General features: G+C 57.7%; 1 protein-coding gene across 3 annotated transcripts in view; it reads left to right on the top strand.

The window, feature by feature from the left end:
- The window catches only part of ACOT7 (acyl-CoA thioesterase 7), a 100574-nt gene that overhangs the window by 41899 nt on the left and 35806 nt on the right, over nt 1-22869 (top strand). For all 3 annotated transcript variants that reach the window (XM_042951079.1, XM_042951078.1, XM_042951077.1), the window contains exons 4-6: nt 2223-2314; nt 7660-7774; nt 15096-15182. In XM_042951079.1, the coding sequence (XP_042807013.1) occupies nt 2223-2314; nt 7660-7774; nt 15096-15182 (294 nt within the window). The remainder of the gene's footprint in view (nt 1-2222; nt 2315-7659; nt 7775-15095; nt 15183-22869) is intronic.

The following is a 22869-nucleotide window of genomic DNA, read 5'->3' as shown; positions in this document are numbered from 1 at the left end:
CTTAACGTGTGTCTGTCTGTCCACATGGCTAGGAGGGGAGGGCAGGGCTCGGCCGCCTTGTCCGTGCACTTGTGGCACCCCCCTCCAGCAGTGTGTGGCCCAGCAGACCCAGGGGGATTCTGACGGCGGAGGGAACTGAGACCCCAGCAGGCAGAGGTCCCCTGTCTTGTGGGTCCCCCTCCTTCGGGGGCTGTGCAGCCTGTCAGGAGGCAGCCGAGCGAGCACTGACCGAGGCAGACAACCAGCAAACCTTCGCCTTCGAGAAGGCTCATTCATCTCCGGCAACTGTCAAAATATTAAGCTAACTGGGGTGTGATTGGTGCAAACGCTCCAGAAAATAGCTGGGAGCCCTTAAGATTTTCAAATAGGTGTTTTTAATCCTGCAACTGTCTTTTGATGGTTTTATTAAATGATGGAGAAAGTGCAATTAGCATGTTTTGCCTCATTTGCCCTGCAGTGTTCATTTAGGTCCAGAGGCGGGCCACTGCGGGTTTCCATGGAAACCAGTTTGTCAGGCCGGCTCCAGCAGAGTCAGACAGGAAATCTTTATTCCCCAAAGCAGGTTGTCAGATTTACTCTCAGTCAAAGCGCAGTGAAAATAGTTTCCATGTGATTTGCCTGTGGTTCCCGTGTCGTGCTGATGGTACCGTCGTGTCGGGGCCGGGCGTCAGGACCAGGCCCGGGGACCTCGGGCTCACCCTCCTGCTACGTGACCGCGGGGCTCGGCCTGGTCCTGAGGGCTGTGTGTAGAGGAGGAGACCAGAGCCCCCGGCCCCCTTTGGGAAGGCAGGTCAGAAAGAACTGAGGCGAAGGGAGCTCCAAGAGGGGCTTCAGAGAGCAGGCCTCACTGCCCCCTGTCTGCTACGCTGGCTTCCTGCAGATGTACCGGTCTCCACGTTGGGGATCTTCCATGTTGAGAAGCTACTCTTTGAAGGCATCCTTGCCAATAGTTCCCTGAAATTACTGGGATCCCGGAGGCCTGCCTGGGTCTGAGTGGCACCGAGTTGCTGTGGGACCCTAGGTAAATCCCTTGACCCCTCTGGGCTCCGGGGTCCTCCAGTACAGGTGAGGGGGAGTGGACTAAGTGACTCTCGACTTTTCTGGTCCAGGGTTCTCAGCCCAGACAGGCCTCTGTGGTAGCCCCATCGAGGGTTCTGTTCCCTGTCGTTCTGCCCAGAGTGGGAGTCAGCGGCCCACTGACTGTCTCTCAGCACTCCACTCTGAAGTTTCTGGATGGGAGCTCTGAGTCAGCAGTGAATCCAAGCGTCCAGTGTGAAGGACCAGCCTCACCCGGCTGGCTGTGCACCTGTGCCAGGGTCTGTGGCCTGGCCAGCCCCCCCCCCCCCCCCCCCCCGCCCTGGCCTCCCACATGTGCCCTGGCTCGGTGACTCCCCGAGCCTCCCGCCCACGTGCCGCTGTCCTTCTGGCCCCTGTGTGGCGGGAGCTCTTCTCAGTGGTGTTGAGGCAGGTGGATGTCCCCTTGCTGAGCGCTGTGGCGTGAAGCTTCTCAGCAGAGCGTGCTTGACCAGAAGTTCAGGGTCTGCCGGACCTGTTTGCGGGAACCCGAGCTCGGCCTGGGCTGAGTCCCCTGGCTTTGTCCCCTCTTCTCCGGGAGGTGCTGAGTGAGGGCCCCACCTGAGGCTGCTCAGGCTTCTGGGCGTCTTGGGGACCAAACTTCCCTTCCATCAAATACCCGCAAGGAGGCAGTGCCTGCAGGTGGCGCCCTCTGTGTCAGCAAGTGCTGGAAAGCCGGGACCCCCCAGGCTCAAGGTGTGTGAACTGAAGCCTCTCTAGTACCCTCCAGAGGGCAGCATTGTGGTGGGGATGGTGCTGGCTTCTGGTGCTCCGGCCCCCGCTCTCACCTTGTGGCTAAAAAAGGCTCTGGGTGGGCGCCTGGGTGGCTCGGTCAGTTGAGCATCAAACTTGGGCTCAGGTCATGATCTCACGGTTCGTGGGTTCGAGGCCCACATCGCGCCCTGTGCTGACAGCTCAGAGCCTGGAACCTGCTTCGGATTCTGTGTCTCCCTCTCTTTCAGCCCCTCCCCTGCTCACACTCTGTCTCTCTCTCTCAAAAATAAATACAAACGTTAAAATTTTTTTCAAAAAGGCCTTGGGGATTAGGGGCCCGAGAGAGGTGTGTTTCAGTCCCGCCTGCCCTGTGCCCTGAACTTCCTGTGGTCTCCCTGTGTCACCACTCATGTGTTGTTTTTTTTTCTCTGAAGGAACTAAAAAACTGACCAACAAGGCCACCCTGTGGTACGTGCCCCTGTCACTGAAGAACGTGGACAAGGTCCTGGAGGTGCCTCCAGTCGTGGTAAGGAGACCCCCTTCCACTTCCCTCTGGGGACAGATGGCAGAGGCCTGGTCATCGGCCACACAGACGTCCCTGGAGAGCCGCAGGGGCTGGGCGCCGGCCTGCCAACAAGAAATGCCAGTGGAGGGGGTGTCCCTGCCTGGGATCTTCCCTGATGGGAACGTGAGTGAAGGCTGGCCCCGTGCAGCCAGATGCCCTTCCTGGAGGACCCTTCCTCATGCTCCCGACCGGAGGAGAGGTGGGGGCCAGGACGGTGTTGGGTGACGGGTCCTTCTGCCGAGAGCCAGGACCTCCAGGCTGCCTGGCCCAGGCCAGCTGCTCCCCTTCGTGGTCCCTAAGGAAACAGACGCTAAGACATCTCTGTTTCAGCCTCTTCTCCCTCCACTTGCCCCTGCTGGTGCCTGCCACCACCCTTGCTTCTGTCCTTGTGGCTTTGCTGCAGACAGAGGCATCTTTGCACGGAGGGAGCCCATCGTGTTCTGGTTGTTTCTGGGCCCGCTGTGGGCGCGCTGGGGTGGGCAGGCTTTGGAGGGTGAACATGGTGCCCGTGAAGGATTTCGTTCCTTCCCTGAGGTTGCCCCTCGCCTCCTCCCGTGACCCCAGTCCCTTCGTGTTTCCAGGACACGCATGACAGCTCCTCCGTGGACACCCGCAGCTCTCGTTAGTTCTCACACCCAAGCTCTTCTCAGAGAGAAAGGTCCTGTGGCTGCAGTTAGCATTTCCCTGCCGTCACGACATACAGAGAACGACATTTTTTTAAGTTTATTTATTTTGAAAGAGAGAGAGAGAGAGAAGGCGTGCGCACACGAGCAGGGAAGGGGCAGAGAGAGAGGGGGAGAGAGAGAATCCCACGCGGGCTCTGCACTGGTGGTGTGGAGCTGAGTCTCACAACTCGTCGCTCTATCTCACGAACCGTGAGATCGTGACCTGAGCTGAAATCAAGTCTGATGCTTAGCCACCTAAGCTCCCTGGTGCCCAGAGAACAACATTTTTTCAAGTAATGGAACCGAGAACCAGATAGGTGGGGACCGGTGTCCGCTCACATAGCTCACAGAGAAGCCGGGCGATCCTGGCTGGGCCCAGCTGTCCCTGCCCTGCTCCTGGGGACCCCCTGGCACAGGCCCTTCCCACTTAGGGGAGGCCCGCTCTGTCTCCCCTACAGGCTTTCTCACTCCCCCGCGCCCCTGCAGGGTAAGACTGGCCTCCCACCCTCTGCCCACCAGCTCAGTGTCTAACCATACACCCTGTCTGGGCCCCCGGGGACAGTCCAGGCCCAGGTGGCACATTTCCCCGGGTGGGGATGGCTGGCCGCGGGGCTCCGGCTGCCGTGTAGTCTAGATTTTTACAAAGACACCTTGGGGCAGGGGAGCCCTCTCCGCATTGAACAGGAAGGGTGCTTAGACCTTGGCCTGGGGTCAGGTTGGTGGCCAGTCCTTTGGAATTGTGAGAGAAGGGAGGCAGCACTCCCCCCACCCCCAACAGCACTGTGTCACCCACCCCTGCACAAGCGAGGAGAGTGTGTGGACGCTCAGGGCCGGGGTGTGGGGCCGATGGCTCCTGCTGGTCATGTCTGTGTGAGTGTCCTTGGGCTGCTGGGACGGAGGCCCCAGGGAGGCCCTTCCTGCCTCTTCCAGCTTCTGGCGGCTGCGGGCACTCCTTGGCTGGTGGGAGCACCCCTCCCACCTCTGCCTCAGACTTCCCATTCGGGTGTCTGTGTGTGCCCTGCCTAGCTGAGCCCCAGCCGGTGGCACGGGGGTCCACATGCAGTATGTCCTCATCCCCGCTGATTACACCCGCGCAGACTCCGATGCTGTGAGAGGCCACTTGTACCGGTCCCGGGGGAGGCAGGAGCTTTGACAGGACCCTGTTCAAGCCAGAACACCGCCCTTCAGTCCAGCCCCACCCCGCCGCCTCTCTCCCTTCTCCTCCGTCTCTCCCGTCCCTGCACCACTGACTGGTGCAGGGGCTTTAAGACCCAAGTCTGAGGCACAGTGACTTTTTCTCTCTAGAAATTAACAGACGTACCTGCCTCTGCCTTCACATTTCCCACTAAGCACTTGGCGTTAAATTAGCCATATCCGCATGTAAGTACAACATAATTACTAAACTGATTTAGTTTTCAGATTTCACAGAATTTAGAAGTCTCTGGCAGACCTTTTCTGTGGCTTCAGCGCCATCTGATGTGTTACGGGGTTGATACCGAGGGAAGATTCTGGGGCTGAGCAAGTAAGCTTTTGCTTCCTCTGGCTCCTTAGGGCCCCGGGGGCTGAGAGCTTTGGGTCTTCAGCCAGCAGGACGGGGTGGGTGGCGTGCCGGTTCCTGTCCCCCCAGAGGGCCAGGGCAGCTCCTCCCCAGGGAGCACTCACCCCCACATCCCGGAGGGGCCCAGAGCTTTCCCAACCCCTTTGTTCAGCCGGCTTTGATAAGACATAAATACCAACTTTGCCCTTGTAGAGGCGGAAGCGGCGAGTTCTCCAGATGGGAGAAACCACCCAGCTCCCAGCTGCAGCCGCTGCTAATATTTATGGGAGCTTTTCTTCCCCCACGTGTGAGGCCCACATATAAGCCTTCAGTTGCTTTGAAATATAGGTCTGCTGTTTTCATTGTCCTGATTGATCCTGGAAAGCTGTGTCTCTCTGGCGTTTATGCTTATCTGCTGGCAGCTTAGCCACAAGGCTTCCTAATACCCCCCCTGAATCTTCCTGTCAACCTTTGACAGCTGTCATTTATCCGAGAACACACATCTCTGTCTTGGTGCGTGTGTATTACATGTCTCTTTCGCGTGTATATACATATTATCTACGTGTATGTCGCACATATCTCACAGATACACATGTAGATGTCACAGGCACACATATACCTTGGAACACACACGCTCGTGTGCTCATGGATTTACTGCATGTGCACATTTCCCTGGAAGAAGCCCAGCCGTCAACCGTGTGCAGTGTTAAATAACTCCACCTTCTTCTCCAGGAAACAGGGACCCCAGTATCCCTGTGACAGGAGAAAGATTCCTGCGGTGGCCGGGGGGCAGCACGGCCCTGGAGAGACCTGGTGGGTGGTGGAGAGTGGACGCTTGGGGCTTTTTCCAGTGTCCGAATGTGCACTTAAGAGTCTTGCACAGACAGTTGGGACATTTGGGCTGAGCTGGCTTCTGCTTCATTCACATCAGCTGGGCTTGGCGAGCCCTTGGGGATGGGAGTGGGGTACCAGCCCATCACTGGGATGCTCTAGTGATTTTATCCCCAGATTTAAAGCCAGCAGGGCAACGGTTGTGAGGAGGCTGCGTTTCCTCTGCCTTCGTGGCTCAAGTCTGGATGGGGCCCCGCCAGGCCCCATGTGGCTGCACACAGCCAGGATTTATTAGGCTCCGGGCGGGGGCGGGGCAGGGGTTGGCTCTTTCTTAAAATCTCTTTAGGGGCGCATGGGTGGCTCAGTCGGTTGAGCGTCCGACTTCGGCTCAGGTCATGATCTCGCGGTCTGTGGGTTTGAGCCCCACGTCCGGCTCTGTGCTGACAGCTCAGAGCCTGGAGCTGCTCCAGATTCTGTGTCTCCCTCGCTCTCTCTGACCCTCCCCTGTTCATGCTCTGTCTCTCTCTGTCTTAAAAATAAATAAACATTAAAAAAAAATTGTTTTTTAGATCTCTTTAAAAGGCATTTCTTGAGGACAGTTGAGTTCAACCATGGATTTTTCCATGGTCCATGGCACAGCATAGACTCTGCTCTTAGGGCCTTTACTCTGGACAGTGGGACGGGAAGCAACAATTTACTTATGGAGGAAAAGGGTAAATTATCCACTGCAACTTAAACACTCATGGTCTGTTTCTTTTGAACAAACCACTCAGCTCCTTTCTCAGCCTCCTTTGGAGACAGGCTCTCTGAGCCTCAGATAATGGTAATTAAGCCACAGAGTGGTGTTCAGACCCTGTGTGATTTGGGGCAGAGCCACGAGCAGGAAGATCAAGAAGTTTAAAAGTAGCTTTTGAAAGGAGCTCTAAAATTGCAACCTGAAATGAATTTGCCTAAGTCAGAGAGCCTTCATGGGGGGACAGAGAAGGGAACAAGGGGCCCTGAGCTTAGTAGCCACTCCGTGGGCTCAGCCAGGAATGCTGGCTGAGGGAATGAAGGGGCAGATGTTGGAACCAACCAAAGGAGGATGGCTGGGCCAAAGTCAGCACAGGGGGCCTGGGCCGTGGCGGCGGGAAGGGAGAGGGCCGGGCCCCTGGGGGAAGCAGCTGTCAGACGGCCCGGGGACCTGGTCTGGTCTTCTCATGTCCCACAGGAAGGGCGTGTGTACCCTACACGGGGCCGGAGGACGGGGCCCTTGCTGTCACGTCAGGGAAACCCAGCATCTCTCTCTGTGCCCAAGGAACCCCAGTTTTTGTGCCAGTTTTTGTATATTCACGTTTATTTCTTAACTTCTTGGGTCCAAACCCCTGTCATCCATTAAGAAAGCTCCAGTGGGGCTGTCTTTGCTCTGGGGAGCCTTCCTTGCAAACCTGCAGCCTCTTGGACAGGCTGGGGGTCAGCAGAGTGAGGATGTCGAGGGCACGCAGAAAACCTGCTCTCTCCTCACCCTGTTGGGGCTCCCTGGATTCTGTAGTTCAGTGTCCAGGAATGAATCCCAGGAAGGGAAGGGCAAGTGTAAAATGAAATAAGTAACTGATTGTTGATGTGATGTTGTTTTAGCAGTGGGACATTGGGAGCAGGCTAAACGCTCACGCATATGAACCGGGCCTCTCCCCTAAGTCATGTTAGGTTAGTAAGTTCTGCTAATGCGGTGAAAGGAGGAAATATTGCTACTTTGACACTTCCCACAGGGGCATGTGGGTGGCTCAGTCGGTTGAGTGTCCGAATCTTGGACTCTTGGTTTTGGCTCAGGTCGTGATCTCAGGGCTCGGGAGTCTGAGCCCCGCATTGGTCTCCCTGCTGACAGTGTGGGGCCTGCTTGGGATTCTCTGTCTCCCTTGCTCTCTGCCCCTCCCCGGCTTGCTCTCTCTTTCTCAAAAGAAACATTTTTTTTAAGTATACAGTTAAAAAAAAAAAAAAGAAACTTCTCACATAGCATGGTGGAACTATCTATATAGACGTGGGCATAACAACAATTCTAGAAAGCACATGAAGCAAACATTTGACTGAGATTTCCACCTTCTGTGTATTTTGTTGTTTATATTAGACGTGTGTTATCAGGAAAACAATAGATGGCTCCAGTTACGTAAATGTAGGCCACCACACAAGGAAGCCTTGAGTCCAGGAGGCTGAGCCAGGCCTGGCCGGGGAGGCCGAGGGGAGGCAGGCCAGGCTCACTGCTGCCGGCCTGACCGTCTGTCCGCGCTTGCCCGCAGTATTCCCGACAGGAGCAGGAGGAGGAGGGCCGGAAGCGGTACGAGGCCCAGAAGCTGGAGCGCATGGAGACCAAGTGGAGAAACGGAGACATCGTGCAGCCCGTCCCGAACCCAGGTAGAGGCTGGGGTGCGGGATGGGGGACGAACCTCCGCCAGCCCGTGTGGAAAGTTCTCCTCTCAGGGGCAGTGCGGCCCCCACACCTGGCGCTGCCGCCTGCGACCAGGCCCTCTGGGCTCCCCGGGGCCCTGTCCCCTGTCCGCGCACCATACAGACCCCTCCCCAGCAGCACAGTCAGCAACGAGGGGACGGGAGGGCTCAGCGAGGCCCCGCGGCCCGTGGGAGTGTTGGGGCAGAGGCCCCGCTACCTGGGCAGAGTGGAGGTGCCTGGGCATGGAGTTGTTCTTGTGTCCTCCCCCGCGCCCCCCATGTGCTCAGGAGCACATTTCTTATGGGATTTCCAGTTCATAAAAAACACAAATGGCAACAGCTTTTCCTATGCTGTTCCTCGCCAGCCCGCCACTCACGTGTCGCCGTGGCAAATGGCCTCCCTGGCTGTGCGGGCGAGAACGCTCTGTGGGTGCTCCGGTGCCTTCTCGGCCCGCGTCCTCCTGGTCTTTTGCCCCCTTGCCCGCACGTCCAGGTGGCCGGCTTTAACAGCGTGTCCATCCAGAATCCGAACACATGGGTCCAGGGATGGTTCCCTGCAGATGGGACTTCCCCCACCGCGTCCTGAGCAGACGGCTTCCCCGGTGCCCAGACAGTTCAGGGCAGGGTCTCTGGGGCTGTCTGTTCCCATCGGGACACGGTGAGTGCTTGGGACGTGGGTCTTCCTGGTAACCTGTGTCTCCCCTGCACACGCAGTGACCACGTTTTATCTGCGTGGAGAGCGCTCTCCAGAACATGCTGTGTGTTGTTGCCGGGTTCCGTAGGTGACACCTCAGGGCACCCCAGACACAGGTAGTGTCTGAGTTCCTGGTTTGGTCCCTGACAGCTGAGGACCTGTCCCGAGGAATCCCTCTCCTCACTCTGAGCTGTGCCCCGACTTCCACTAACCAGGACCACGGCGAGCTCCAGGGCCCCGGCCAGACAAAGTTTCCGGCCACCCACCCACTTGCCCTGGCTGCAGGCCACGTCCAGCATCGGGGTAGGGGCGCTGGTGACGGCACAGCAGGGTACACATGAGGACAGGACCTTCTGGGCTTCGAGTTGGGCCGTTCAGCCGGCGTGTCCTGGCTTCCCCAGGCGGGGTCTATTTGCACAAGAGTCTGCAAACCTTTTGGTCCCTTCCTGTGCATCTCCCCCTTATCCTTCTCATGTTCCAGCCTCAAACCCGCCCACAGGGAAGGCTGGTGGACTGTGCGTGGGTTGGTGTCTTGACTGTTCTTTTCACCTCTGCTTTCCGGCAAACGCCAAAATGACAAATTCCTCGTCCGAAATGTTGCTGCTCTGATGAAATTCTATGAAGCGGTATCTCTAAAGATAAAAAGCACATAGATGGTCTGTTGATAACACAGTAATCCACAAGACAGGCCTGGGGTCCCTCCTGATGACGAAGGTCTGCCCCAGGCCCTAAGACCTCTGCTGAGGGCGTCAGACCCGGGCTCTGCTTTTGGGAGGGCGAGCGCACAGGCTGGTCAGGCACAGATACAGAGGGCTACAAATGATGTGAGGGAGGCGAGGTGGGGGTTCTTAGGAGAGGTACACACTTGGCGCTGAGGGAATTCGGGGACAGAGAAACTGGAGGGGGCTGAACGGCAGCCCTCCCCAGAAGACACGTCCGTGTCTGGACCCTTAGTTGCAGAAAGGGTGTTTGCAAGTGTAGTCAAGTGAAGGGTCTCGAGATGAGGTCGTTCTGCTTTACCCAGGTGGGCCCCAAATCCAGTCATCATCAGTGTTCTTTTTTGTTTTTGTTTTTTTTTAGAGAGAGAGAGAATGTGTATGAAGGAGGGGCAGAGGGAGGAAGAGAAAGAACCTTAAGCAGGCTCCATGCTCAATACAGAGCCTGACCTGGGGCTCGATCTCCCAAACTGAGATCATGACCTGCGTCAAAGTCAAGAGTTGGACGCTCAACTGACTGAGCCACCCAGGTGCCCCGTGACCAGTGTTCTCATTAGACAGGAGGGGGAGACAGTGTCAGGCCAGCAGCAAGGGCAGGGCTGAGGAGAAGTCGGGGAGGCACGTGGGGTCTGCTCGGGCGCTCCCCTCCTTGGGTGGTTTCTGGCGAGTGCTTGGGATGGAAGCTGGGCTGAGGGCCGAGTCCGGGGCTTTGAGAACCTGAGGTCGGTCCTGGTTTCCTCCTTTGACTGTCTGGGAAACTGAATATAAAGCTCACGGTTTCCAGGTTAAAGTCCCTTTGCGCATGGGGTTATTTTCTGTTTGCTATGGTGTTTGACTGTAAATCTGGTACATAATGTTTCTCGGAATCTGTTACTCTCCAAAGATATTAACCAAAGGTGGCCTTCTGAAGCTCGAGCTTTCTTGACAGACTTTTACAAGCTTTTATTTTTTACTTTTCTGTGTTCCAATAAAAATGCATCTTTCTCAGAAGATTGGCTTAGGGAGACCGGCTTTTAAATGCTTCTTCGGGAAGTCATATGTCCGTTGCTTGTGTTTTTGAATGTCATCTGTACTTCTGACCTCAGTTTCCCGGTAGAGCTGCCCTCGGCCTGGCAGGGTTCCCAGTGCCTGGAGCAGGACGGGCTCCCCAGGACCGGCCACCACCTCCTGCGTGGCTCGGCACGGGCTGCGTCTGGCGGCTGTGCTTGAGCCAGCAGGACAGGAGCTCAGCAGGAAGGGCCGAGCGTGTGCTCAGCGCTGGGGGTCTTTCCAACACTCGAGCCCCTTCCTGTGGGAGGACCCCCGCCACCCCACGTATCTGCGGCTCTCTGTCACTGTTGAGACCAGAACCAGATTTCAGCCAGCTGTTGCCTAGCAACCCCCTTCCAGGGCTGACCTCATCCTTGAGATACCTTTTCAGAGAGTCTGGGAGCTCTTTAAAACCCAGCTTTTCTTATTGTTTTCTCCATCTGACGAGAGAAAATAGAATTACCTTGAACTCTTTGATCCACGGCCATCAGATGTCCAGCTTTGACCATGTAGGGACTGTTTGGCCATCTGGAGCCTTTTGGGGGAGCTGTGAGGTTTAGGACAAAGTCAACCTGGCTCTGGTTGTCGGCCTGGGCCCGGGCTCTGCCTCCCCGTGGCCGGCCTGTGACCGGCCACCCCTACGGGCACGTCCTCTCCAAGCCGTCCGTGAGAGTGCTTGGTGCCCGTCTCGGATCTGACCGGGATCTGACCAGGTCCCACCATCCTGTGCCCGTGAGCACTTGCTCTGGGGAGGGAGTGAGGTGTGGGGAGGCAGGGGCCGGGCAGCGAGGGAAAGATTGTGTAGAGTCAGACTGCCCTGGTCTGAATCCCACTTCTGCCTCCACGGGGGCTTAGTCTCCCTGCGCCTCTGTTTCCTTGGCTGCAAACACAGTAAAGGGGAATTTTGTGTTTGTTTATGGCCGTGTTGATCCCCTCCTGTCACTGCCCTGGGGACCTCACTCAGGTTCCGGATGTCATCGTATAGTTGAGGTTCAAAGAATTGGCTCTGTATTAGCCAAGGTCATGGTAGCTGCTGTAGCTTCTGAACCCTAAAATCCTAGTGCCTAACTTACTAGAGGTTCATTTCCTATAAAGTCCAAACCGGGTGTTCCTAATCAGGGGGTGTCCTGCAGATGGTGTGGACTCTGTCTTGGGGCTCTGCCTCTTTAACAGGTAGCTTCCGGGGTTCTCTTGGAAGGGGAAAGAGCAGGCAGGCTCACACATCTGGGATTTTGATGGTCGGGCCCGGAAGCAGCAATGCCCCTGGGCAGCCTGCGAGGGGCCATGCGTGGAGAAGGTGAGGAGAAGGGACTGCCCCGTCCTGCCTGCTGTCCACCTGTTCATTCCTTCGCACGTGTGGGTCACCTCACCCGGAAATCCTGTCCAGCTCACATCAGAGAGCAGTGTCTCGGGTTGTGTGTGGTCTCCTGTTGCATTTAGATGCAGTACTTTGGGGACCAGGGGCCAGGAGCCAGGGAACTAACAATGGGCCCCCTGCACTGGCACTGTCTACACGGAGGCGGGACAGCAGGTGGGGGCAGACACGCTCACCTGTTCCCAGGGCTGAGCCTCCTGGCCAGGGGAAGGCCTGCAGGAGACCCTGGTGCTGCCCTCGGGGTGAGGGTGGGTCCTCTCAGTCCCTTTCAGCTGTCCGGAAGGGTCTTCGTGTCCGCTGTCCTCCTCGGCCTCACTGGAGTGGGCACCTGCTCGTCTGCGATGGGGGACGTCAGAGGTTTTCCCCTCCTGAACTTAGTGGGCATTGGATCTGTTGACTTCCTGTCGGCTTCTTGTGACAGTCGCGCTGAGAGTCCTTTCCAGGCACACTTCTCAAGCTCTCTCAGCTGGACGGTGGCTTCCTTGACACTCTCGCATGGACACATTCGTGGGCTGAGTGGTGATGGGCTTTGATCTCTGTGCCCCTCGGTCCCCAGAAGCAATAGGCTTTTCCCACCTTGATGCCCCAGGTCTCTGGGCTCCATTCACTCTCATTTCTGCTTCCAAACTGGCTGTTTCAAGGGTTTCCTTTGGGTGGGGCCCCAATTCTGATGCCCACTTATGTATTCATTAAGGCAGCATGGGCAGCGGTAACAGCCCCCGAGTCTCTGTGGCTCCACCTTGCACTTGGCAGAGTCTTTTCCCGTAGGTATCACTGTGGTTCACCTGAGGCGCGGAACATGAACAGAGGAGAGGCCGCTGAGGACGACCAGGGACGGGGAACCAAACACACAAAAAAATAGACACAGGCCCACCTGCGAAGAGCCCCGTGGGTGCCAAGTTCATGGCCGAGGGAAGCAGGACTGGGGTGTGGCCGGGGTGGGGGGGGTGTTGTTTTTCCCCATCAGAATTTTGGTGCTTTCGCTTATTAAAAGCTTATCGGTTCAAGGTCTGAGAACATTAAATTATTAGACATGGCCTAACTGATAACTTTTGAATGCCATTCGAGAACAGTGGGGGCATCTCTTTGACTAGATTGTGGTCAGTATTCAAATGGCTTGTCATTTGAGTAAATAGACATCTGACACGACAGAGCTTTTGTGTGTAGTTCTCCATGGTTTGATGTTTTAAAACCTTCACCTGCAGACCTCTTTGCTGGTCAAAGCAGTTCCTGAGATTGGGCCAGATTTGAGACTGAATTTTCATTTGTGCTGCAAGAGTGGCTTTCGCGTCTTTTATGAGTAGGACACGAACGCGGGCAGCAGAGCAGGCCCCCTTGGCTCTCGGGGCCTTTCTGCTCTCCGCTCGCGTGCTTTGCAGAGACAGGGCTCGAGGGAGTTGGCGTTTGAGATCAGCGTGTTGTGGACCGGACAGCGCTGACTGGGGGTGTTTCTCTGACAGGCGAGGAGAGGGTCGTCATCAGTGTGCTTTGTGGTTTCTCCGGCTGTCCCCAGGCAGGGGCGCTCCAGGTGTCTGAGCCCCCAAGGCCGGCTGTAGGCGTGGCCCTGGCTGGGTGCAGCCTCACCAGCAGGGACCGTTGCCTGCACCTCCCATAGCACAACAGGGATTTGGGGGTGTGTCTTCGCCATTTCCCCGTGAAATTAGAAACCGGGGAGGGCAGAATCCTGGACACCCCTAGGGCCTGGGAGGCCCGCACTCAAGTGGCAGCTGGGAGGAGCATCTCCTCCCTGGAGTCAAAGCCACGGGCCGTCTGCACTACGTGCAGTCCCCGCGGCACCAGGAGACGCCTGGAGCGCCTTTCCCGCTGCTTTTGATGTTACCCCATCCCCCCTCTCTTGGAGTTGTCCCTGTCGTCTGTCGGTTGGTTTTGGGTAGTGTCCTTGTCCACCAGCTCGTGGAGGGGCCCCTTGTGATGACAGTCTGACCCACATCCAGACGGGTGGGCTGGATGGCCAAGTCCCCAGAATGTGGCCTCTCGCGTGGGAACCCTCCACTAGCTCCTGACCCCGGGACAGGATGCTGCTTCCTACCCCCCAGCAGAGCCCGAGGCGGGAGCTGGGACCTCACGCGGGAGCCGGCCCCTGCCTCTGACCGCACACAGTGAGCCAGGAAGGAAGGTGGGGGGAGCAGGGCCAGTCGTGGGACCCCCTAGAGGTGAGAACCGACTGCCCCTGAGAACCAGACACCCCCCCCCCCCTTCCAGAGTTGGAGCCACTTCATGGCTTCCCACGCAGCCGAGGGCCTCTTCCGCCTTCCACGGGGGCCTCTCAGTGGACGGCATGTGACACAAGTGCTCGGAACTTGAGTCTGAATCACTCTAAGCTGTGAGGCTCGAGGACCAGTACAAAATGTCTTGAGTTTGGAGTTAAATACTTCACGGTCTCAGTTTCCACGGGCTCCAGTTTCCCTGCCTTGTGACCCCTTCAGGCCAGCAGGTGGTTCGAATTCCGTAGGGAGGAGCGTCAGACAGTCTCGGGAGGACGGGTGGTGCTGGGGAGACACCGGCGTGCCACCAGCTCTTGCCTGCAGGGCGACATTAGCGTTTGTGCAGACTGTTCCGTGCACAGCCCCACGTAGAGAGGACCCCTGCTCATCTGCACTGTGTCCCCGTCACTCAGTGGCCCTGTGGGCCGGCTTCCCCATGGGCCCGCCCGGCTGGGGCGGGAAGGGTCGCCCCTCCTGAACACCAGCCATCCGGGCAAGAGACAAATGAGGGTCATCCTTGCCCGGAAGGCTCCGGAAGGTGGGAGCGGCGGCTGGGTCTGCTCAGAAGACCTTATACCCGTGTTACCCGCACGTGTTAGAGGAGGCAGTGCCGCAGTATGACAACCGCCTTCTGGGGACTGGTTTTAAGCGTAGCCTCTTACGGCTATTTCGGCAGCATTATCAAGGGAGGGAGGGATGCCCCCCAGGGATTTGGTGAGCTGGGGCGGTGACTGGGAGGGAGAGGCTGGCATGCCTCTGGGTGCCGAGTCTTCCTGGGCAGACTGGGGGCTGGCGGGAGTCCCAGGGTGCTGCCGGGGAGGCCGAGTCTGTGGCCTCAGGTTCCCGGTTTCCACCTCACCGTTGCGTTCGGTGAGCTATAAATGTACACGCTTGCGAGGTTGCATGGTAAGTCTCTGCGACATTGTCCACGATCGTTTACAAAATGGGAGTCAGAGCCAGACCGAAGACCGTCCCGATGGAGAGTGCCCACAGCCCTGGGAGCGTGTAGCGGCGAGGTGTCTGCTGGCTGCCTGTGGCTCGGGACAGGGCCTTGTTGGGGACACGGGGAGTGACCTCAGGACCCACAGACAGAGCGGCTGATCAGCCTCCGAGAAAGCCTTCCCCTTCCCTGGCCGGAGCACGTTGAGAAATCACCCCCGAGCCGTCAGCTCGGCGTAGCGCTCCGTCGCGCTCCGTCGCGGGCGGCGATCTGTTCCCCAGGCCTGATCTCTCTCCTTTGCAATTCCAGAGCCGAACACGGTCAGCTACAGCCAGTCCAGCTTGATCCACCTGGTGGGGCCTTCCGACTGCACCCTGCACGGCTTCGTGCACGGAGGTAAGAAGACAGCGGCTCCCGTTTGCACGTCCCCGTTAATCCCCCGGGAGCCAGGCTGCCGTCTGACCTAGTTTAGGCTCGTGTGTTTAATGAAGGAGAAGTTTAAACTTTTAAGAAGCTGCATAATAAATCACCGAAATACAGTCGGCGCCTGTTTTTAAAATTGGAAACGAGAGTCAGATGGATGACTGTCCTGATGGAGGGTCACTCGCCACCCCAGGACCATATAACCGTGAGGTGTTTGGTGGACGCCTGTGGGTCGGGCCAGGGCCTTCCCGGGGACAGTGATGTCACCAGGGAGTAACAGTGTGACCCGCCAACAAAGAGTGGCTACTTGAACATGGTTTTGCTGCTGGGTTGTTCTTTATTTCTTCCTTTGGTCAGACTCCACCTTAAATAAGGCTCGGGAAGTACGGCGGGACGTAGGGAGGACTTAGCTCTGGGTTCACAGGGGGCACTTTTTACCTTAGTGAAGTGTAATTGCTTTTTGTAATTTACAGAAAACAATAGATATACAGGCACTGACACAATGCCCTTCCTTTATGCTCTCATTTCCAATTGCCCAGAGCACCCAGCTCTTCCATTTTCTCCTCAGAAAACTCCTATTCATCCTTCAAAGCCCAGCTCACGTGGTACCACTCTGTGCAGGGTTACACTGATACTTCCACCAGGGGAGGCCTCAGGAGCGAGTCTTGATCTTACTGTTTGTGTGGCCTCCGGGGCCTCACAGAGCCAAAGAGCCTCTTTCCAGGGACCTGTTTCGTGAACAGGAGGCACAGATTACTTTCAGGTTGAGAAGCGTAGGATAATGGGCTGTGGGATTTGAGATATATTTTTTAAGTTGGTTTCTTTTTTTTTTTTTTTTTTTTTTAGCTAGTCCTCTTTTTGTGTACATATACGTGTATATTTTTAATTCCATGATTGTCTTCCTCTCTCAACTAAATGCTGGCAGCGGTGCCCTTAGATGCGATTCACTTAGATCCTACCCATCGGAAGCCGTGCTTTGCAACCAACAGTACTTTCCAGGCGCGTGCGTGTGGTGGCAGGCAGGGCATCTCCGTACTCTGAGGACAGGGCGGTCTCATAAGCCGTCTCGTCTCCTCTTCTCCACCAGCCCTCACCTGCCTCCTGGAAATGGGGGGCCCTCTTCCGAGCCCAGGCTCCTGTAGCTGCTGAGAACGGCCTTTCAGCCTGCCTGAGCTCCATCCCGCCGGGAATTTGTGAAACTCTGTGCTAGAACTTTTGCTTGTCTCGTCCACGTGTTGGAAGTTCGGGATGGTGGTGTTTCCTCCATCCGCTGTCTCCTTGTTGAAAAGCCTGGGCTCTGTCTTTAAGGGCAGGAGGGTGTGAGGGAGTTGTTGGAAATCTGGAACCCCACGGGTTATCGTGTTCACCCACGGGGCCTGGGCTGCTGCGTCCGTTCGATACCGGCACGGTTTTTTAAGAAGCGCATCGAAGGCATGTTTGCGATGGCTTTACAGTTTTTAATGCCTATTTTAGTAGGGGTTTTGTGCCCACAAGTTAAAAAAAACACACCTAATATTTTTATCAAATGCGATCTCTGAACGGCGTCCGGCTAACTCACCGGGAGCGAATGAACAAAATTAACACTGTGCTGGAAACACCCGCGAGAGACCTGGGATTTTATGGTGTTTTCCTACAGAGAGAACGCTGTCGATAGATGGTGTCTAAACTCATTTGAATCAAAGTTGCCTCTAACCTGTAATTCAGTAGGTGCCAATCGCAGGGGAAGCTCTTGCGTGGAAATGGATGCCAATTTGGCTTTTATTCAGTCATCCTGTACCGCGTATGTGTCTTTCAGAAACCATTCCCCCGTGCCATTTTCTGTGATTTTCACACCCGAGATAGTCTTAATCTTGTGAACCCGCTCCTGTCCCACCACTTAGAAACACACAGCACAGACGCCGGCCGCTGGCTGTGCTAAAACTGGTGAGGGGCGTAGCGGGTGTGGGAGGAGGTCCCAGATGGAATGCAGGACGCCAGTCAGATGCCCAGTCTTGCGTCCCGTCCTGGGTGCGTGGACGGGACCTCCGGTGACTCACTGAGGGAGGCAGGAGCAGCAGGGAGCTGGCAGGAGGCTGTGCAGAGGAACTTGGCCCAGTGTGCCGGGAGGGACCGCCGTCTGTGCCCCCCTGCTTCTGACGTCAGGGCCTCCGCACAAGCGTCAGCCTGGTGTTTGGCCTCTGCCTTCCCTGGGTCCTGGGTGAGGCCTCCCCTCGCCCACTGTCGGTTGTGGCCCCTGAGGAGGCGACTTGGCAGATATCTGGGGGGGGGGGTTTAGGGTCATGCCACAGTGAGGACCTTTTCATAGACTCGCCCGACACCCATCCTTGCTGAAAACACTCGGTGAGAATGGGAATTGACGTTACTTCGTGACAGGATAAAACACAGGTATCTGAGCCCGAAAGTAAGCATCTTACTCTGAGGCGGAGTCATGGGCTCGATCCCATGAACCGTGACGTCGTGACCTGAGCTGAAGTCAGACGTTTAACAAGTGAGCCCCCCAGGCGCCCCCTGTGCCTCTTTCTTCCTCTGGGCTGCTCCCTGCCTGGCCCTCTGTGGGCCGTTCCCCGGGAGGGGGTGTCTCTGCTCGCCACCAGCCCGACCACGACCATAGTGGGGGGCTCCCTGGGGGGTGGCCCAGCGTCCCGCTCAGGGCGGACTGGAGGTGTCCTCCGCACGAATTCTGCACTTCTGAACTTCCGGCGGCCTTGGATTTTTTCCCTTTGGCACTTTAAAAAAACTTTTAATTAATTATTTGAAACCGAGGTATTCTGTGGAAGGGGGTCCAAGACGGCCTCTAACCAAACCCAGCTGCCCCTGCCCTCGCTTCGCTTGAGCAGCACTCTGGCTGTGCTGCTCGGATGTCTGTGGCTCCGTCTCCCCGGGCCTCTCGGCACATCATCCCCAGACTCCGCCGGCGTGAGTACCGCCCGCGCCACGCCAGGCAGAGCGCCACGCCTGCGTCGCCGTGTGGCTTTGTCACCGCGGTCCCTCCTCGTCACCTCATCTTCCACCGACTTTGAACACCCAGCTAAGCCTCCGTGCCTCCGTAAAATGCTTCTCAGTACAGTCTTGCCCGCCAGGCAGTCGTTCGGTTCGCGTTTCCCTGGAGAGAGCGCCCTCCCCCCACCCAAGCCGGCCCGCCCGTTCCCTGCACCTGCTGCACGGCTCCCCGGGGCCAGGCGCTCAGACTCCTAGAGCTTCCCGTTTCCTCTTTGCTGGTTTAGGTGGAACACGTCCTCTAGTGGCTTCCCGTGAAAGGTATGTATTAGCCAGGTTAAAGGTTCAGGGGCGCCTGGGCAGCTCAGTCGGTTAAGCGTCCGACTTCGGCTCGGCTCATGATCTCACGGTTTGTGAGTTCCAGCCCCGCGTCGGGCTCTGTGCTGACGGCTCAGAGCTAGGAGCCTGCTTCGGATTCTGTGTCTCCCCGCCCCCCCACACCCCTCCCCTGCTCACACTCTGTCTCTCTCTCTCTCTCTCTCTCTCTCTCTCCCCCCCTCTCAAAAATGAATAAAACATTAAAAAAAAATTTTAAAGATTCAGCTGCTGGGCTGAAGGCCCCAAATGGTGGCTTCCACGAGACAGAGGACTATTGTGTCCTGTGTAATGATGCAGTTGTGAGAGGTCAGGGGCTCGCGTGGAGGCTCCCTCTGCCTCGGTCTGCTGTCCCTGGGGTGGCCCTGTTTCTGCCGGGCGGCAGCACAATGTGGCACCAGTGTTCCGCCCAGAGGCAGTTGGGCTCCCGGGAAACTGCACCCAACGCTCACGTCCGCTGGTGGGTCTAGCTGGCCAGATGCGTCTGTCGAACACTGGAGTTGCTATAGAAGAAAGGGAGAACTGATGGGGGGCACTCTCTCGGGGGCTCAGTGGTTTATCTGCAGTTTGTGTCTGGCATGCTTTCCCAGGGACTTGGAGGCATTGGTGCGTCACCTTACGGCTTCTGAGGTTCCCGTTCAGAAATCCAGGGAGTCTGGCCACACCCCTGCCTGTCCCCCTTCCCCGATCCTCACTGCTCATTCTAGCCTCTGCCCAGGGCCCTCCCACCATCTTCCTGCTGTCTGCCTTCCTGAATAACAAATTGTGTGGTCTGCAGTTTCCGGGCCCCCCTCCCCGTGCTGTGCTTAACAAACCCTCCCTCTGCAGCCACTGCTCTGGATGGCTGTGCCCTCCCCCCACCCCCCACCGGGTCCTGAACACCCCAAGCACCCATAGGTCGGGGGACCTCGCTGGGGAGCCGCTGCTCCTGAGATGGAATCAGATGCCTGCAGCTCTGGCCCTGCCCCTGCCAGGCCCCGCCCCTGCCAGCACAGCCTTTGCAGCTGGTCTTACCCGTCAGTCTCGCCAGCTTTTGTGGGGTCGGCCCTCCGTTTGCGTTTTGGACCCTCTTCCTGCCCCCTTCAGGGGTTTTGCCCCATTGGCCGGCTCATCCTTCCCACAGTGTTGGTCTGTCCACTATCCTGAGAGGTTGTGGATTGTGGTCTCATTCTTGCTGCCCGCGGGGATCACCAGGGCACTCAAAAATGCAGATGCCCGGGCCCAACCAGTAGGACCGGAGGCCATGGGGAGGCCCAGGTGTTCCAGTTGCTGGAGCTGCCCGGTGATTCTGTTGGTCGGGACGGCCTGGGGGAGAGGACACAGCCGGGAAGGGTGAACCTTGCTTGGATCCAGCGCCCAGAGTGTGTTTCCTGCCTTTGAAAACCATTCCCAGCTCTGAAACCTTCTTTTGTCGGCCAGGTGTCCCTACGACAGCCGCCCAGCACCCTGCTTCATGCTACTACTTAAAAGCTGGAAGAGGGAGAACATTGTTCCTACAGCCAATTATCGTTGTCCTCTGTTTTTGAGTTTATTTATTTATTTTGAGAGGGAGAGAGAAAATCCCAGGCAGGCTCCTCACTGCCAACGTAGACCCGGACGTGGGGCACGTGAGATCGTGACCTGAGACCAGATCGAGTCGGGCACTTAACTGACAGAGCCCCCCGGGTGCCCCTATTTTTGTCCTCTTTATTTACCCTGTGAAAGACCCCAAAGCTGGGAGAGGAAGGGAGCTTACAGGCTCTCAGTCCAGGAGGGGGGTCCTAAGCTATTGGCAGTTTTTCTCTGTTAGAATCGCAGGCAGTAAGTCAGACTGCGGATGGAGCTCCAGTGTCCCTAGACCAAGCTGCCAGGTTGGGTCCCACTTGGCAGGCTGGCGTCTTTCCCACTCGTAGGACAGGCCTGTGTGCAGGCCACGTCCAGTGGGGGAGCCACGCCTTCTGCCTCACCCCGCCTGGCACCTGGTTTTGAGGGTGGGGTGGTCACTGACTGGAATGACTCTGCCTCTTTGCTGAGGCTGCCTCTTCAGCTTCAGCCATGCCTGCACCCCGGCCCCGGGTGTCGTCAGAACAGTGAATGGACGCCCCGCATGGTAAGGGTGAGCACTGATGGGCTCCGGGAGCCAATGCTGCTGTTTCAGAGAAGAAGGGGCCAGAGCGAGGGCCTTTCTGTCCTGTGCTGTCGTGAGTCTGCGAGTGAGTGTACCGCTGGGGCCCCTACCCCTAGCTCCGACGCACTCTGGCGGTCTGGGGGAGGCGGGTGCGCACCGGCTGGGCTGGGGCCCCTGATTTCTAGAGTGACCTCACTGACCTGACAAGGCTCCCAGCTCTGCAGCTGGAAAAAGAATGAATGATGGAGTCATGACTGCCCTAAAACCTTTGTCTTCAGAGTCGCTGATGTTCCATTGTCACAGTGGCCTTGGTGTCCTCGGGCCAACTGGAGGCCAGTCATCTCTTTCCTGGCAGAGTGGTGTCCCCAGCCCACCTGTGCCCCATGCCTCCACTGCCCCTTTCAGCTTGGTTTCTCGGCAAGCTGCTTGCGCTCTGTCCCTCCTGTCTCTCCCGTCATCCTCTCTCGAACCTGCTCCCAGCACCTCCCTCCTGTTGAGGAGCCCTCTGACCTGCCAGAGCCAAAGCCAGAGAGCCCTTCTCGGCACTCACAGTTCATCCGGCCCCTCTCAAGCTCCCTCCCCAGACCCCTTCCTCCCCTCCCTGCACCCTGAGCTCTCTCTCTCTCTCTCTCTCTCTCTCTCTGGGAATCCCTCTGGGACTCACCTGGACTCCAGCTGAGTCCTCAGGACCCCCCACCCTGGGATGGCTGCTGGGGTCCTTGGGTCCCCCAGACCCTGTTCCCAGGCATCCCCCTGTAGTGGCAGCCAGGCCATCCCCTAGGTGATCTGGCCAGAATCCCCGTGATCTCCTGTGGCCTGGCTGGCTCTCTTGCGGACTCCCCACCTCATCTATCAACCCGTCCTTTGGGCTCCACCTTCAGAACATACCAGAATGTGAGCTCTCACCTCCTCCACCGCCCTCCCCCGCCAAGTCCCCATTACCAGGGAAATGGCCTCTTGCCTGGTCTCCCGACTTCCCTGAACCACTTCTTTTCCCAATGCTGCAGCCTCGCCGAGCCTGTTACACCAGAAATCCGGTCAAGCCGAGCCTGTTCCAGACCCTGTGGTGGCTCCTGTCTCACTCCCAGGAGACACCAGATCTTTTTATTTGTGCCGCTTCTGTCCTCATGAGGCTTTCCAGGAGGGCCCTCCCCTGTGCCTCTCCGACCCCCCTTATCTTGTCCCCCCTCTTGCCTTGCTCTCCCCCTTCACAGTCCCAGGACACCTGGGGCACTTCCAGCTGTGGACCCTGCCCACACCGTCCACCCCCCCCCCCCAACCCCCTCACCGCACCCTGTGTTAGGTAGACCCCACCCCCACCTGCTGTCTGTGTTCACAGGCGCTCACCACCCACCCCTCCCGGAGCGCAGGCTCACAGGGTGGGGACTTGGCGTGACGTGCTCACGGCTGCATCCCCAGCACCGAGTGCAGGGCCTGGAGCAGAGTAGACCTGCAAGGGAAGCAGGGCCACAGCACGGCAGCAGAGGCGGCCCCGCAGGAGGAGCGCGGGAGGGGGTGTGAGGTCCAGGGTCGCGGCAGAGCACCACGCTGACGCCGCCCGCCTGAAGCGGCGGGAGACAGATCTCGTACACGCCGCACAAACATCAGGCAGCCAAGGGGCCACGCGTGGCTCCCGGGGGTCCCAAGGCTGGGGGACCACACAGCTTAGCTGGCACCTAAGGGAGAAGGCAGAAGGGAGGGAGGTAGGTGGTACACGGGCAGGGAGAAGCCTGGTGGCCCAAGCAGAGGACATCTGGGAGACGAGGTGCAGGAGGAGGCCTCCCGCCCGGATGCTCTTGCTGCTTGGTTTCCATTGGGAAACAGCACCTGTGGGAGGAATTGATTTCACTGCAAAATCCAGAATAAGGCACAGATGCTCCTTTCCAGTTTTGTGGCCTCATTTAACTGGAGCCCCTGCTGCGTGGCAGACAGTGTGTCGAGGCCTTGGCTGGGGAGGAGGGAGAAAAGAGAGGAGTGAGGCACGTTTCCGACTCTTGGGGAACTGGCCTCGTGGGGCCCCGAGGTGAGCACGCGAATGCGGGTTTGGGTCTCAGTTTCGTCATCATGCGGCCAACAGGTGTGCCGGTGACGGCCGCATTCCTCCCCGTTCTTACTTTCTAAGAATCTTTGGTTTTGCAAAAGTCGTTCTCGGCGTCCGAAGCCGCAGAGAGCAGCTTTGTGTCCAGGCAGGCGGCCGTGGGGAGCGGGGCAGGAGACCCCGGGTGCCGCTCCTGCCGTCCG

The sequence above is a fragment of the Panthera leo genome, chromosome C1, assembly GCF_018350215.1.
Source record: "Panthera leo isolate Ple1 chromosome C1, P.leo_Ple1_pat1.1, whole genome shotgun sequence".
Taxonomy (NCBI): Eukaryota; Metazoa; Chordata; class Mammalia; order Carnivora; family Felidae; genus Panthera; species Panthera leo.
The sequence above is the reverse complement of the archived record's forward strand: the minus strand, read 5'-3'. Positions and strand labels throughout refer to the sequence as shown.